Source organism: Bubalus bubalis, chromosome 20, assembly GCF_019923935.1.
Source record: "Bubalus bubalis isolate 160015118507 breed Murrah chromosome 20, NDDB_SH_1, whole genome shotgun sequence".
Lineage (NCBI taxonomy): Eukaryota > Metazoa > Chordata > Mammalia > Artiodactyla > Bovidae > Bubalus > Bubalus bubalis.
In genome coordinates, this window is record NC_059176.1 from 36,049,423 (window position 1) to 36,064,794 (window position 15,372).

Consider the following 15,372-nt stretch of genomic DNA (forward strand, 5'->3'; position numbering starts at 1 on the left):
AGCCTATATACCAGAGCCAGACAGGCCCTCATCACACTTCCTGACTCCACAGCCACCGCTTGAGATGAGACTATTTTCCCATTCCACAAATGAGGACACTGAGGCTCAGAGCATAGTTACTACCCTTCCAAAGCCAGAGAGGAGGTGCATGCAGCAAAGGCCACCAACACCCTGTAGCAGGGGAGTTATGAACCCAGGGCCACCTGGTGCTTCTCACCTCAGCTGCTCAGGGAGCCGGGGTCCCAGTGGGTAAGGGGGATACAGTGGGCACTCAGGGTCAGGCACAGGTAGAGTCCTTGTCACTAGAGCATGTGCAGGCCCAGAGAGATAGGAGTGAGGCTGACGTCCCGCCCACGACCCCCACAGCAGAGCAGCCTGGGAGCTGGAGGGGGAGGGGGCAAGTGGGGGGCCGGCGCACCACAGGAATCTGGGTCGTGGTGTCCTGGGTTTTCTCAAGGCTGCACTGTGACGCAGAACGTGGCCCTGAGCCGGGAGCCCAGCCCAGTCTGTGGGGAGAGGTCAGGGCTGCTGTCTAGAAGCAGGGCTCAGCTGTGGGGGTGAGTGGAGTTGGAGAGGAAGGGAGGTTGCCGCCCCTCTGGGTCCCCTGGGACAGAGGGAGCCGGCAAGAGTAGAGCCTGAGGGCAGGTGATCCAGGGCCATGTCCCTCTCCACCCATCCAGGGGAGATTTGGCTAGGGGTGGTGGCGGGGCCTGTGGAAGCTCAGTAGGGCTAACCTCCGAGGGATGGAGCACCCAAGAACCCATCCACCATGTGGCTGATGTAAGGCTCCCCCCACTTCAGCAGAAGCCACACTGTCCTCCATTTCTTTTTTTCCCTTCCTCTGGACCTCATCTCTCTTTCTTTGTCAAGGAGGGGTGTTAAGAATAGAGCTTTGTTCACCCCCAAAACTCCTGAGTGAGAGGTAATAGGGCATTAGAAAGGGTGAGCCCAATAAGAAGAGGAGCTGATTAGACCCGTGGAGTAGGCCGGGGCCACAGCCCCTTCCCCAGGACTCCCTCCACGCACACGTGCACAGGTGCACACACATGCACACTCAGGAGACCACACACTAGCAGTCCTCATGCAATTACAAATTACTGTTGTTGTTGTTCATTCGCTCAGTCATGTCCAACTCTTTTCGACCCCATGGATTGCAGCACACCAGGCTTCCCTGTCCTTCACCATCTCCCGGAGCTTTGAACCCATGTCCATCGAGTCGGTGATGCCATCCAACCATCTAATCCTCTGTCGTCCCCTTCTGCTGTCAATCTTTCCCAGTATCAGGGTCTTTTCCAATAAATCAGTTCTTTGCATCAGGTGGCTAAAGTATTAGAGCTTCAGCTTCAGCATCAGTCCTTCCAATGAACATTCCGGATTGATTTTCTTTAGGACTGAATGGTTTGATCTCCTTGCAGTCCCTTAGACTACAAATTACTGAGTGGACTATAAAAGATCAAAGATTAGGTAGTGCAAATGGGGGAGAGGTTCTCTGCAGATATTAATAGTTCAGCCTGAGTAGAGATGTGAAGGGGGAGATAAGAGTGCTGGAGGGGAAGGGTGGGGTTGATGGGCATAAGGGGGTGGCTTATAAGAGGCCTTGAATCCCAAGCCTTAGACTTTGCCTCTAAGTTGAAGCAGGGCGGGAAGAAAGCTGCTCCAAACCTCAGGCGCTCATTCTGAACCACAGCCGTGATGACCTCAGCCCTCCCCACCTGCACACACATAGACTAAGGTACCCGGACCCCAGCATCCAGCAGGTTCTTCCCTGCCCAGGGCCTCTCTCGCTTCACCCCTACCTTGAGCAGGACCCACTGAAGGAGAAGCTGGTGAAGCAGCAATGGGATCAGGCCAGCAGTTTTCTCACTGTGCTAGGCAGGCCGCATGCCCACCTGTCCCAACACAGGGAGACCTGGGCACTTCTGGCTCCCTGAGAAGCAGGCTGGGGATGCCCTTCTTCCATCTCCACCCCAGGCAGCCTTGGCATCAGGGACAGAAGGTATCCTGGGACCTTGGGACATCATATGGACACTGGTGCCTGTGTTGGCCACCACCCCCATCAGTGCCCCTCAATTTCTGGAGACAGATTCAGCTACTGTCAAGGCAGGATCCCAGTGTTCTTCCCTCTGGGTGAAGCCCCAACCTGCCTCAATCCAGTAGGTGCAAAGAGCACAGGTTTTAGCAGGGTCTGGGTGCAAAGGCTCGCTTCACATTTGCAGGCGATGGGAGACGTGAATTAATCTGAGTCTCATAGGATGTTCTGAGGCATCATTTAGGCCCTCAGCAAGGGTCAGCGTGTGGCCTGCTTGCTCTCAGAGGGCCCTGCCAGGGAGGTAGAGCAGATCTGGCCATTTCTCCCGGACAGGACTGGGTAAGCCTCACAGGGTGGAGAGGCTCGATCAGGGCCCAGAACCAGGGCCCACAAGGAGCATCCAAAGCTCAGGGCTGGAAAGGAACCCACTATTGCTGAGAACCAGGATGATCTCCAAAGGGGTGGCAATGTGGAGGCTTCCTGTATTTAACCAAAGTTGAACCAGGATTTCATTTCTTTTTTAATTCATTAAACATTTTTAACTTTTTAATGTGAAGTACAACACCCATTCAAACAAATATGCAAAACATAAATGTATTCAAGGGATGAATCATCGCAAGGTGAACACACACATGTAACCCCCTACAGGCCCTACAGGTCAAGAAGAGTACTGCCAGCACCCCAGAAGCTCCCTCCTGCCCTCGTCATCTCTCTACCTTCCCAAGGGGATCTAATACCCTGATTTCTAACTCGCTGAAGTTTACTTGCTTTTAGAGAAAATCTATATGGAATTGTAGAGTAGGTACTTTGTGTCTTTCTTCTTTTGCTCACAATTAGTTTGAGAGATTCCTCCATGTGGTTGTCCATGATCGTCATTCATTCATTTGTATTGCTGTGTAGCATCTTACCATATGACTCTCCCACCATTCTACTGTGATGGGTACTTGTGTTATTTCCAGTTTAAGATTATTACAAATAATACTACTAGTAATGTTCTTACACCAGCTTCTTGATGCATTCACATGTGCATTTTTTGAGGGGTATATACTCAGGAGTATAATTGCCAGATCATAGGCTATGCAGGCATTCAACTTCAATAAGATCCAGTTTCCGAACAGATCTGTGAAAGGATGGGGGCACTTCGTGTTCCCCCAGCAGAGACTAAAAGTTCTACTTGTGCTACATCATCACCAACATTTGATGTGGTCAGGGTTGCTTTGTTTTTGTTTTAGTCAATGTGGCGGCGTATAGCAGAATCTTTTTGAGTTTAAAGGATTAAAGAGGGTGGCCACCGATTCAGATGCTTATTGGCTTATTTTGTTGAGGGTCAGTTCCAATCTCTTGTCCATTATTCTATTGCATAGTCTGACCTTCTCTTATTGATTTGTGGGAGTTGTTTTTATAATTTTATTTATTTATGTCTTATGTATTCATTGGCTATGCTGGGTCCTCGTGGCTGTGCAGTTTTCTCTAGTTGCTTCCAGCAGGGACAACTCTAGTTGTGGTCCGTGGGTTTCTCACTGCGGTGGTTTCTCTTGTTGTGGAGCGTGGGCTGTAGGGCGCTTGGGTTTCAGTAGTTGTGGTTCCCGGGATCCAGGGCTCAGGCTCAATAGTTGAGGCCCTCGGGCTTAGTTGCTCTGCAGCATGTGGGATCTTCCTGGACTAGGGATCAAACCTGTGTCTCCTGCATTGGCAGGTGGACTCTTTACCACCGAACCACCAGAGAAGCCTGGGAGTTGCTTTCATATCTGAATATGAGTTCATCTTTGGTTGTGTTTGTTGCAAGTATCTTCTCCCACTTTCCTTGCCCATTTCACCCTGTTAATGATGTCTTTATATGAATAAAATATCTTAATTTAAATGTACAAATTTATCAATCTTTTCCATCCTGATTTGTGCTTTTTTGGCATATTTTGGTTTGGTTGTTTTTGGTGTGTTTTGGGTTTTGTTTTGTTTTTTTGCCACACTGTGTGACTTGTAGGATCTTAGTTCCCCGACCAGGTATTAAACCTGGGGCCACAGTGGTGAATGAAGGCCCGCATCTCAACCACTGGACCACCAGGGAAATCTCCCCCTTGTTTGAGCTGTCCTGTTTTGAAAAACCTTTCGCTATCCCAAGTTCATAAAGATATTCCTATCCTTGTCTCCTGGAGGCTTTATTGTTTTACCTTTTACACTTAGATCTACAGTCCAGCTGGATTTATTTTTAATTATGGTATGTAATAAGAGTCAAGTTTCCCTTTTCTCCAGACAGATATCAATTGATGCAGCACCTTTTTTAAAAATGACTATCCTTTCCCTACCACCCTGTAACACCATCATGTGTTAAGAGTCCATATATGTGTGGATCTGTATTAGGGCTCTCTCATGCTTTGGCCTGCTTATCAAACTTTGCGGTTATATTACCCTGTCTTAATTACTGTACTGCTACTGCTAAGTCGCTTCAGTCGTGTCCGACTCTGTGCAACCCGAGACGGCAGCCCACCAGGCTCTCCCGTCCCTGGGATTCTCCAGGCAAGAACACTGGAGTGGGTTGCCATTTCCTTCTCCAATGCATGAAAGTGAAAAGTGAAAGTGAAGTCGCTCAGTCCTATCTGACTCTTAGCGACCCCATGGACTGCAGCCTACCAGGCTCCTCTGTCCATGGGATTTTCCAGGCAAGAGTACTGGAGTGGGGTGCCATTGCCTTCTCCGCTTAATTACTGTAGCTTTATCATAAATCTTGACAGCTGATACAGCAAGTCTTCCCACCTGTTTCTCTTCAAAAGTATTTTGGCGATACTTGTTCATTTCTCATAGAACAAGTTTATCTATTTCTCCACATATACAAGACGGTTATGATCTTAACTGACAATACATTGAATCTGTGAATCAGTGTAAGGAAGAACTAACTCTTTAAACATTTCGTCTTTCAATCTGTGAATATGGTATAGCCCTCAATGTATTTTGGTTTAAATTATTTTTAATTAGATGAATAACATGAGTAAATTCTTAGAAAAATGCAGAGATTAAGCAAGTGTTCCTTTTCCTTCCCAAACTGAGCAGTTACTACTGTTACTATACATCTGTATGTATGCACTCATGCACACATGTACACACGTGCATTCACACATACACATACCAGTTGTGGATGTGATCATATTAATTTGCCACATTCTTACTTTTTTTTTTCCACTTAAAAATACAGTGTGGACATCTCTGCCTCAGAATAATTGAATCTAGGTCATTCCTTGTAAGTACCGCCTGTATCCAGAGACTGAGCATTTCCTAGAATAAAATCACAAACTGCAGTGTGTGGAGCATCCTTGAACTTGTTCTCTTGGACAAGTTGTGTTTTCTCTAAAAGATAATTCTAAATCAAGGAAACCCACTTGGATACTGCTGTAATTGTTCAGAGAAGACATGAGAAGAGCCTGAACTAGGCTAGGGAGGGAAAGGAGAGATGAATTTTCTTTTTCAAAAATATCATGTGATTCCTCTTGACGGCCTACTGAGACTCCCAAACCCCTGTCCATCAAAGGGCTGCTATACATTAAAGATGTAGAGCACAGCAGAGGAGGGAGCAAAGGAACCCAGGCTGAAGGTAGCAAGGACGAAGAGGAAGGGGTCTGACCTGTTAACTAAAGCTGGTACTAGAACAGAGATGGGGTGGGATGGGAACTGCTGCCTCCAAGCCCTGCCTGCTTGAGGCAGGGCCCCTGACCTCTGAGCTTGCAGCAACTCCATGCTCCTCCTGCCAGAGGAATCTGAGGCTCAGAAAGATGAAGGGGCTCATCCAAGCTCACTCAGTGAGTCAGTAGCCAAGCTGGGCTTCTGCCTGGGGCCCGACCACAAAGCCCTGTGAGGGTGCAGTCTCTGGGCTGAGTGTCCTAGTTAACGTAGCTGTCTGACGGCACCAGATGGGCAGATCTACAGGAGCCAAGACCTGAAACTTGACTGGGGCAGGTGCTAGGGAGATGGGCCCAGCACTGGCACCATTCAGAGGCAGTCTAGCCAGAAGGCTAGACAGCAGCAGGTGACAAGTGGTATCTGATGAGCCCCTGCTGTCTGGAAACCCCGCCCCGAGAAGCCAGCAGCCCACCATGCAACAGGTTGGAGGCAGTGACTGGGAGCCAGGCCATATCCCCAGTCAGCATGGGGCCCAGGTGGGAGTTGGGGACTGAGCTCTGCTTCCTGAGGACTTGGGAGCCCCTTTCTGGCTGGAGCCCCCACCCCCCGCCTGCAAGGCCTGCACAGTCTCAGGAAGGCCACAGGCCACAAGCTCCCCCTGGCCTTGCTTCCCTCCTCCTGCTCCACCCCCAACCTAGCTCCTACCTCCTCCCCCTCCACGGACCTTTCTGGCTTCACGTTTTGAGTCTCTCTTTTCTATTTTCTTGTACTATTTATATTTAAGAAACTACCTTCACAAAAGTGTTTGTAAATAACAGAGAATTTCTGATTATAAAACAAATAATGTAAATATAACCTATGAATTCTCCTATGTACACACAAGGGTAATCATGAATTTTTTTCCCAAGTTGAAATCATAATTCTTTGTAGTAACCTGTTTTCATCACTTCTCAAAATATTGTGAAGTTTCCCTACATGGGGCATCGTGACAGGATTGCACAGTGCTTAAGAACAAGGATTCAAGGGCCAGCAGGCCTGGATTTCAGACCCTGACCCTGCCACTCATTAGTTTTGTGACTAAGCAGGCTACTTACCTCTCTGGTCCTTGTTTTCATCATCAATAAAATGAGGATGATAATAGAACCCATCCTCACAGGCTAAACGAAGGAGGTGGGCCTGACCTAGAACATGGGAAATGCTCAGTGAACACCAGATATTAGTATTGCTGTTGCTGCTGCTGCTGCTAAGTTGCTTCAGTCATGTCCGACTCTGTGCGACCCCATAGACAGAAACCCACCAGGCTCCTCCGGCCATGGGATTTTCCAGGCAAGAGTACTGGAGTGGGTTGCCATTGCCTTCTCCAAGTATTGCTGTTACTCCTAACCTAATGACAGAGCCTGGCATCCTGGCCCCACCTCATACCCTGGATCCTATAGCTGGATCCCAGCACTGACCCTGAGTCCTTATCTGGGTCTCCCAGGCTTACCTTGGGTCCCTTCAAGACCCCTGGGCTGGTTGGGAGGCTGGTGTCCAGGGGCAGCTCCCAAGGAGCCTTCAGGGAGATTTCAGAAAGATTCTTCCCTAGGTTCTCAGTGACTCAAGGAAGAAGAGGGATTAGAGAAGGAAGAAAGGAGAAGGGAGAAGGTGAGAATGGCCCTGATTTAGCCAGGCCCTGGAGAGCTGGCCCGGAGCTTTTCAAGTCTCCATCGCTCAGGGGCTTCCTCAATGGTGTCTGAGGCCTGGGTCCCCCCTAGAAGGCATCTCAGGAAAAGATGTAACCCCCAGAAGAGCACATTTACAGACCTGTTCTCACTGACCAGGAGGGGTGAAGACTCTGTCATGACCACCCCTCCAAGGAGTTGCTAAGACTTGAGGGCACAGCTTGGGATTCTCTCTGTTCTTTGGCCTCGGGAGTGACCTACTGACCTCTAAGTGTGAATATCAATGTTGGGTGGCAGCCACACGGGGCTGGGGGTTCAGCTCTGAGCTCCGGGGTCCACAGGAGATGAACAACTACCGGCGGGCCATGCAGAAGATGGCAGAGGACATCCTGTCACTGCGGAAACAGACCAGCATCCTGGAGGCAGAGAACCGCATGCTGAGAAGCCAGCTGGCCCAGAAGGAGGTAGAAGAGGAGTCAGCCAGCCCCGACAAGGCCCAGAACCTGGGTGAGGGCGTGCAGGCCACCGAGGGAACAGGGAGGTGGGGGCCTCTCCCAGGTGTGCTTGCTGCGGGACATAGGCTAATCAATAGGAGCCTGGGGCCTCTCTGGGGAAGGAAATTGAGAGTCCAGTCCTGTCTCAAGCCCCAGGACTGAGAGACATCTGCCCTCCCCACCCGCACCCGCCTCAAGTATTCCAATTTGAATTGGGAGGTGCCTCCTCCCTGAGCCAGCTCCTCCACCACCACTAGCATCCATGAAGCAGAAACTGCTGCTGAGTGAGCTGGACATGAAGAAGCTGAGGGACAAGGTGCAGCGTTTGCAGAATGAACTGACTCTAGTAAGCCAGGGCTCAGAGGGCAGGGGGAAGGGCACTTGGGAGGGAGTATCTGCAAGTAGAAGGGAGAGGGACATAGGGGACAGGGGGCCAGGGAAGTGGTGGACTGAGCAGAGGGAGCTGGGGTGGACCCTCAGGGCCAAGGGCACCCCTGTTCCCCCTTCTCCCCTCTCTCTGCACCCCCCCCACCACCATCAGAAGAATGATCGAGAAAAGGAGCTGCTCCTCCTACACCAGGCTCAGCAGCCACAGGCTGCGCTGCTGAAGCACTACCAGGACAAGCTGCAGAAGATGAAGGCGCTGGAGGAGACCGTGAGGCACCAGGAGAAGGCAGGTAGCAGAAGGGCCAGGCTGCCTGGATCCGGCCACTGAGGGGAAGGTGTGGTGCCCCCGGGCCAGCCCAGCCCTTGTGCTCCACCCTCCAGGTGATCGAGAAGATGGAGCAAGTGCTGGAGGACAAGCTGCGCAAGAGGAGCAAGCACCTGCAGGACAAGCCGCAGGGAAAGCCCAGCATGCGTGAGTCTGCTCCCCGGCTGTCGTCCCGCCCCTGCAGGCCCTGCCTTCTTGGAGCCTCTCAGTTTCAGCAGCACCTTCAAACTGCACAGAGGGTGCTAGTTCCCCATTCATTCAGACACTCAGCACTTCCAGAGGCCCCTGAACTCTCTTCTCCTGCCAGGGAGCCCCTCAGAACACAAGGGAGGGGACACAGCATGTGCACCATGCTAGAAAGAGGATCTGACCTTCCAGAAGCAGCTCTGAGACTCAAGTGAACAGAAATGGGCTACCTGCAAAGTGGGGCTTTCCCAGGCAGCAGTTCCCTCAAATTATATGCTCATCTCCCTACATCTTCAAAGAGTCTGCTTCTACAAAATAAACAGAAAAAAAAATATTTTGGTTAAGTCCATGATTTACTTTCTCCATCAGTGTTAACCAAAGCCATCCAGAACTGCCCATCCGAGGCAGCTCTGATGAGCAAAAGAGAACCAGGTCACACGGGATCAGGTCAGCCCAAGCAGAGGATTTCTGTGCCACCTCACTGGGGACCCCCATAAGCCCAGCCCTGTGACAGCCTTCACTGCATGGGGGTGTCAGTGGGGGCGTATTTTGAAGGCCTTTAACAAACAATGAAAGTTGGGCCCGCCTTTCAGGAACGCTGAGGTTCGCATGAGAGATGAGAAGGCAATCTCGGGCAAGGAAACAGCCAGGCCCTGGCCCAGGGAGTAAGGATGCCAGAAGCAGAAAAAGGAGGAAAGATAGAGATGAGGAGCTGAAACAGACCCAGGACAAAGGGCAGGGCAGTGATTAGGGAGATCACCCAGGTCAGATTCTAAAGAGCCTAGAACTATGGCCTCAGGAGGCATGTGGACCTGATCTCACTGGCAGTAGGGAGCCATAGCAGGCTGGGGAGCAGAGGACGAGCAGAAAGAAGGAAAACACTGAGGCAGATTGGACCAGGCACACAGAGGCAGGAAAGCCTATCTCATGCACATCCATGGCCACATTCACAGCCTTCCCCACGCTCTCAGCCTCTGGCCTTCCCCTGGGTCCTACGGGTGAGAATCTGCCTGTTGACGTCTACTCAGTGCTGCTCACGGAAAACTCGAGACTGCGGGCAGAGCTGGATAAGAACTGCCACGAGTCGGCCCCCATCATTCTGCAGTCGCAGGCCCTGCCGGTAAGACCCACCAGCACAAGCGTGGTCCTGGGCCTGCCTACCCAGGTCACCAGGTGCCCAGAAACCATTCACCACACAATCCAAGGTGAAGCCCCAGACCAGGAGCTAGGTTTCCCAGTGTCTTCAGTGTGCCTGGAATCTCTGGAGAGTCTCTAGCTCTCGGGCCTTGGCTTTTTTCCCCTGGAGAACACTCACGAGTTTGAAAGCTTCACCCTTACCCTCATCTAGTACCTGGGAGAGCAAGCAAGCCCCTAGCTGACCCCTGAGCCCATTTGCCACTTGCTGGCCTGCAGTGGGGCTCCACACAGGGCTCTCAGAACTCCATCCTGGAGCATTTCCTGGGGTTGGTACAGCCTTGGAGAACCCTTTCCCTGATCCCAGGTGGACCCTGGGGAGTTGGGAGCAAGAGGAGACCTGGCAGAGAGCCTGCAAGAGACAGAAGCCCCGGGCCACTCCAGGGCACCCTGCCCGCACAGGTGGGTGTCCCTGGCCCCTCTCTCCTTCTGAGGCTGTTACAGGCGTCCCTGCTTTATGCAAACCCAGAGACCAAACATTTGGAATTTCAAGCCAGGTGGGCTGGGCACAGCAAAGTTTTTCTCTTCATCCCAGGATTCACAGGAGGTGAGTTCTGTTTGAAAGCACCCTCGATGCGTGGACATCCAGGTAAAGAGCGGAAGACGGGGAACCCTCACTTTACAAACAGATCCTTTACTTTACAGAAAGACCCCCCCTCCCCAGCTCAAGATTCCCTTCTGTGCACTAACCTAGTGCTCCCTAGTATTAATACATCTTTTCTTAAAAAAGATTTATTCATTTATTTATGACTGTGCTGGGTCTTCATTGCTGTGTGGGGGCTTTCTCCAGCTGCAGTAAGCAACGGCTACTCTTCGCTGTGGTGCATGGGCTTCTCACCACAGTGGTTTCTCTTGCTGCAGAGCACGGGCTCCAGGCACGTGGGCTCAGTAGTTGCGGCTCCCAGGCTAAGAGCACAGGCTCAATAGTTGTGGTGCATGGGCCTAGTTGCTTTCGCAGCATGTGGGGTCTTTCCAGATCAGGGGTCAAACTCGTGTACCTTGCACTGGCAGGTAGGTTCTTCACCCCTGAGCCACCAGAGAAGCCCTCCCTGGTATATTTTTACATTTTTAATTGATATACAAAAATTTCATACACTCGAAATATGTAGGGAGAACAGCTGTGAATCAGGCACATGCCAAGTGTGAAACCCTGGACAGGGGCTTTGGCCCTGAGTCTGAGGTTCTGCAAAGAGCCGGACACGACTGAGCGACTGAACAACTGGGGCTCTGCACTGGGAGCTGAACTTGGAGCTTGGACCTGGCTGATTTCTCCCTCAGTGTCACCTGGCCTCCAGAGCTCACACAGCTACAGCCCCTCATGGGGACCATGTGCGAATTTCTGCTTTGCCCACAGGATCTCCTTGCCAGTAATTCAGACAAGTTTAACCTCCTGGCCAAGCTGGAACGAGCTCAGAGCCGGATCTTGTCCCTGGAAAGCCAGGTAGGTGAGGTGAAGGGGCCACACAGGCCAGGGAGCCTCCACTCAGTCAGAGACCCGGCTCCGCCTCTATATTTCAGGAGGGTTGGGGGCTCCGTGTGTGAGGAGGGTCAAGGCTCCAAGTTTGAGGAGGGTTTGGGTCCATTTGTGACCAGAGTCGGGACTCTGTGTTTGAAAAGGATCAGGACTGTATGTGTGAGGAGGGTCAGGACTCAATTCATGACCAGGACTGGGGCTCCCTGTATTTAGAGTATCAGGACTCCCTTCTTAACTACATTTGGGCTCAGTGTGTATGTGTAGAATCAGGACTCAGTCTGCATCCAGGGTCAGGGGTCCATTTGTGACCAGGATTGGGGGCTCCATTTTGTGACCAGGGCCTGGTGTGTGACTAGGGTCAGGCTCCCTGTGTGATCAGGATTGGGGTCCAGTGTTTGAGGGGGATTGGGTCCCTGGGGGGTGATCAGGGTGGGGATTTCCTCTGTGAGGAGGGTCGTGGCTCAATGTGTGACTAGGGTCAGTGCTCGATATGTGAGGAGGGTCAAGGCTTCGTGTGTGATCAGAGTGGGGGCTCTGTGTGTGTCGAGGGTTGGTGATGGGTGGTTTTATTTTTAATATTTATTTATTATTCGGCTGCTTCGGGCCTTAGTTGCAGCACACGGGGTCCTCGATGTGTCGTGCAGGATCTTTCCTTGCAGGGCACAGACCCTAGATGTGGAGAGCACGGGCTCAGTAGTTGTGGCATGCGAGCTTAGCTGCCCCGAGGCATGTGGGAGCTTAGCACGCCTGTGTCCCCTGCGTTGCGAAGTAGATTCTCAACTGCTGGATGACACGGGTGTCTCAGTAATCAGTTTTGGTCTAGGGTTTGGACTTCCTGTGTGAGGAGTGTCAGAGCTCAGTGTGCGAAGAAAGTCAGGGTTCCCTTTGTGACCAGGGTCAAGGCTGCCTGTTAGAGTAGGCCTGGGCTCAGGTCAGTCTCCATGCATGACCAGGGTGGGAATTCTCTGTGTGACCAAGGTCAGAGCTCTGTGTGTGTCTGGCACTGGTGATTGGTGTTTGCTAGGGTCGGGACTCCCTGTATGAGGAGGTTGGGACTCCAAGTGTGAAGAGGGTCAAGACTTGCTTTGTGACCAGGATTTGTGTTTCAGGACGGTTAGGGCTCTGTGAGAAGAACGGGGGCTTCACTGGTGACCAGGGTCAGGTCTGCATGTTAGAAGAGGGTTGGGGCTCAGGGCGTGAGGAGGGTTGAAGCTCCATGTATAAAGCCTCGAGAGTGGGGGCTCTGTGTGTTTGGAGGGTCAGATCTCTGTATATGACCAGTGTCGGGGCTCCATATGCGACCGGGATCTGGCTCGTTGTTTGTCCAGGGATGGAGCTCCCTGTTTGACCATGTCTGGGCTCAGTGAGGAGGGTCAGGGTTCAGTCTTCATCTGGGGTCAGAGCTCCATTTGTGACCTGGGTTGGGGCTCCTTGTATGAAGGGTCAGGTCTCCATGTGTTTGGAGGGTTGGGGCTCAGTGTGTGAGGAGGGTTGCAGCTCCATGTGTGACCAGGGTCAGGACTCAGTGTTTGTCCAGGGTCGGGGCTCCCTGTGTGACCACGTCTGCGCTCAGTGAGGAGGGTCAGGGTTCAGTCTGCATCCAGGGTCAGGGCTCCACTTGGACCAGGGTCCGAGTTTGGTGTGTGACTGGGGCCATGCTCCATGTGTGATCAGAGTGGTGGCTCAGTTTGTGAGGAGGGTCTGGGATCTGTGTGTCAGGAGAGTTGGGGCTCCATTTGTGACCAAGGGGGCTTCCTTGGTGGCGAGACCTGGGTTCAATCCCTGGGTCGGGAAGATCCCCTGGAGAAGGGAACAACTACCCACTCCAGTATGCTTGCCTGGAGAATTCCATGGACAGAGGAGCCTGGTAGGCTACAGTCCATGGAGCTGCAAAGAGTTGGACACAACTGAACGACTTTGGCTTTCACTTTGTGATCAGGATCAGGGCTCCCTGTGTGATCAGGTTTGGGGCTCAGTGAATGAGGAGTTTGGGGGCTCAACTCATGACAGTGGTAGAGGTGAGACAGGGCTTCCCGTACGTACAAGGAGGGCTGGAGCCCCGTGATGGAGGATTGGTTGGACCCATTGTAATAGTGTCTGGGCTCAGTCTGCTGGTGAAACTAAGAGAAGATCCATCAGTCATAGTCAAGCTGTCACTTAGTCCCTCTTCACCCACTCTTGTCACCCTGAGGTCTCTTGGGAAGGTAGTAGCTAGCCCACATGAACCGGGGTTTTGCTTTTTCCCCAAAGAGCAGGCTCAGGTAGGCTGTCCTAGCTCTCAGGGAGGGGCCATGCTGCCTAATGGTTCTCCATCTATGCCTCTTCATGTCTATAGTTAGAGGACTCAGCTCGGCGCTGGGGACGAGAGAAGCAGGACTTGGCCACACGGCTGCAGGAACAAGAATATGGTTTGCGGCACCCTTCCAACATGGTCGCCACAGACATGCCCGTGAGTGATCCCCATGGGGGAGCTTCTTGGGGCTCAGGTGGTGAGTCTGGCAGCCACCCCACCTCCAGAGTCACTAGACCCTGAGAAAAACTGTCCAGGCGATCCTGCTTCCTGGCTGGTAGTCAGAAGACCCAGGCTCAGCTTCTGCTCAGTTACCAGCTGAAGCTCTTGCCCCATCTCAATGCCCCTAGTCTAAGGGGCAGTGAATCCTGCCAAGACATGTCCTCCCCTTCAGGTAGTGATGAGTATCACCAATGAGGTGGCTGTGGTTGACAGGTTGCCCACAGGGCATTTCTCGAATGCCCTGGCACTGGCTGTACCTTAGGACTGGATTTGCTCATGGGCAGAGTAGCTGTGGCCCCACCCCACCGCACAGTGCCTAAGATTCCCCCGTGAACATGCCTTTCTCGGACAAGTGCAGTGCTGCAGACCTGCCAGAGATGGGATCGTGCTGCCAGAGAGAAACCTCGCCAGCTTCCCAAGAACAAATAGGCCTCTCAAGCTCAGCCCTGGGCCACCCAGCCCCACAAAGCAAACCCCCTGATTGCTCCTGCTCTTGAATTATCAATATTTTGCTTCTTTTCTGGCTCCTGACCAGATCTGAAAAGGATGGGGGGCTGGGGGGTGGGAGGAATACCGGGCTACCTTAGTAGACTCACCCACTGAGCCCTGGAGACTCTGGGAAAAATTAGGTATGACCTACTGTGGTTAAATGAGTTTGGAAATATTTGAGAAGTTATGACCCACTGGATTTCGGATTGTCTGAGGCATGACTTTCCAAGAAAGATGCATTTTATTGACTCATTCCTCTAGGGGCAGGGGCATACTCACTTCATCTCGCTTTGCCACCACAGAACCCTTCCAAGGACCAAACGCAACCCTCCAAGTTGGACCCCTTGATGCCCAGCTCAGAGACTAAGCTCAACAAGCTCTCGAAATCTCAACAGACTGACTCCTAGCAGGCCACCCGCTCTGCGTGCTGGAGTCTCAGCCCCACCCCCTTAAAATGACTTTATTAAATGCTGTATGTCAGTGAGCATCCACGCCTTTCCCAGAGCAGGGCAGCTTGGGGTACCTAAGCTTCCTCCTTCCACACCCCACTCTGGGTCTGGGCCCTCTGCTGTAGCCCTATAGCCTCCTGCCTGTCCCAGGAGCTACCCTCTTTAGAGAGTCAAATGCCATAGTGGACTCAGGACAGGGGTGGGCAGGGAAAAGGAAGAGGCCTTTCAAAGCAGGAACCAGGGAGACAAGTCCCATTCAGACCTCCAAAAGAATTGAGACCACCAGAGGTCAGCTGGTAAGAGAGGCTGGGATTTTCTACTTGCCCTTCAACATGTATCATATCTAAAATCCTTTATTTCACGTTTGGTTTATCTGTTTCTTGGGAAGCAAAAGACTTGAAGCCTGCCTGGGACAATCAGTTACATATTAGTATGAAATACTCTATTCACGAGGGATAGGCTGAGCTGGTAGTGTTGTGTCTAAACACATCCAGGGACAGAAAAACAGAAGGGGCTAGAAGAAGGAGCCCTCCACTGAAAGTTAGAAGGCCTGGCTTCTAGCT

The 15,372-nt window shown here is 51.9% G+C and overlaps 1 protein-coding gene across 1 annotated transcript in view; it reads left to right on the forward strand.

The window, feature by feature from the left end:
• CCDC33 (coiled-coil domain containing 33) overlaps window positions 1–15,165 on the forward strand; it is a 24,829-nt gene extending 9,664 nt beyond the window's left edge. Inside the window, 9 exon segments of the mRNA XM_044932939.2 lie at window positions 7,641–7,806; window positions 8,051–8,139; window positions 8,335–8,466; window positions 8,562–8,652; window positions 9,645–9,811; window positions 10,193–10,268; window positions 10,271–10,287; window positions 11,240–11,326; window positions 13,695–15,165. Coding sequence (XP_044788874.2) covers window positions 7,641–7,806; window positions 8,051–8,139; window positions 8,335–8,466; window positions 8,562–8,652; window positions 9,645–9,811; window positions 10,193–10,268; window positions 10,271–10,287; window positions 11,240–11,326; window positions 13,695–13,892 — 1,023 coding nt within the window. The 3' untranslated portion in view covers window positions 13,893–15,165.
• Window positions 15,166–15,372: the final 207 nt, after the last annotated feature.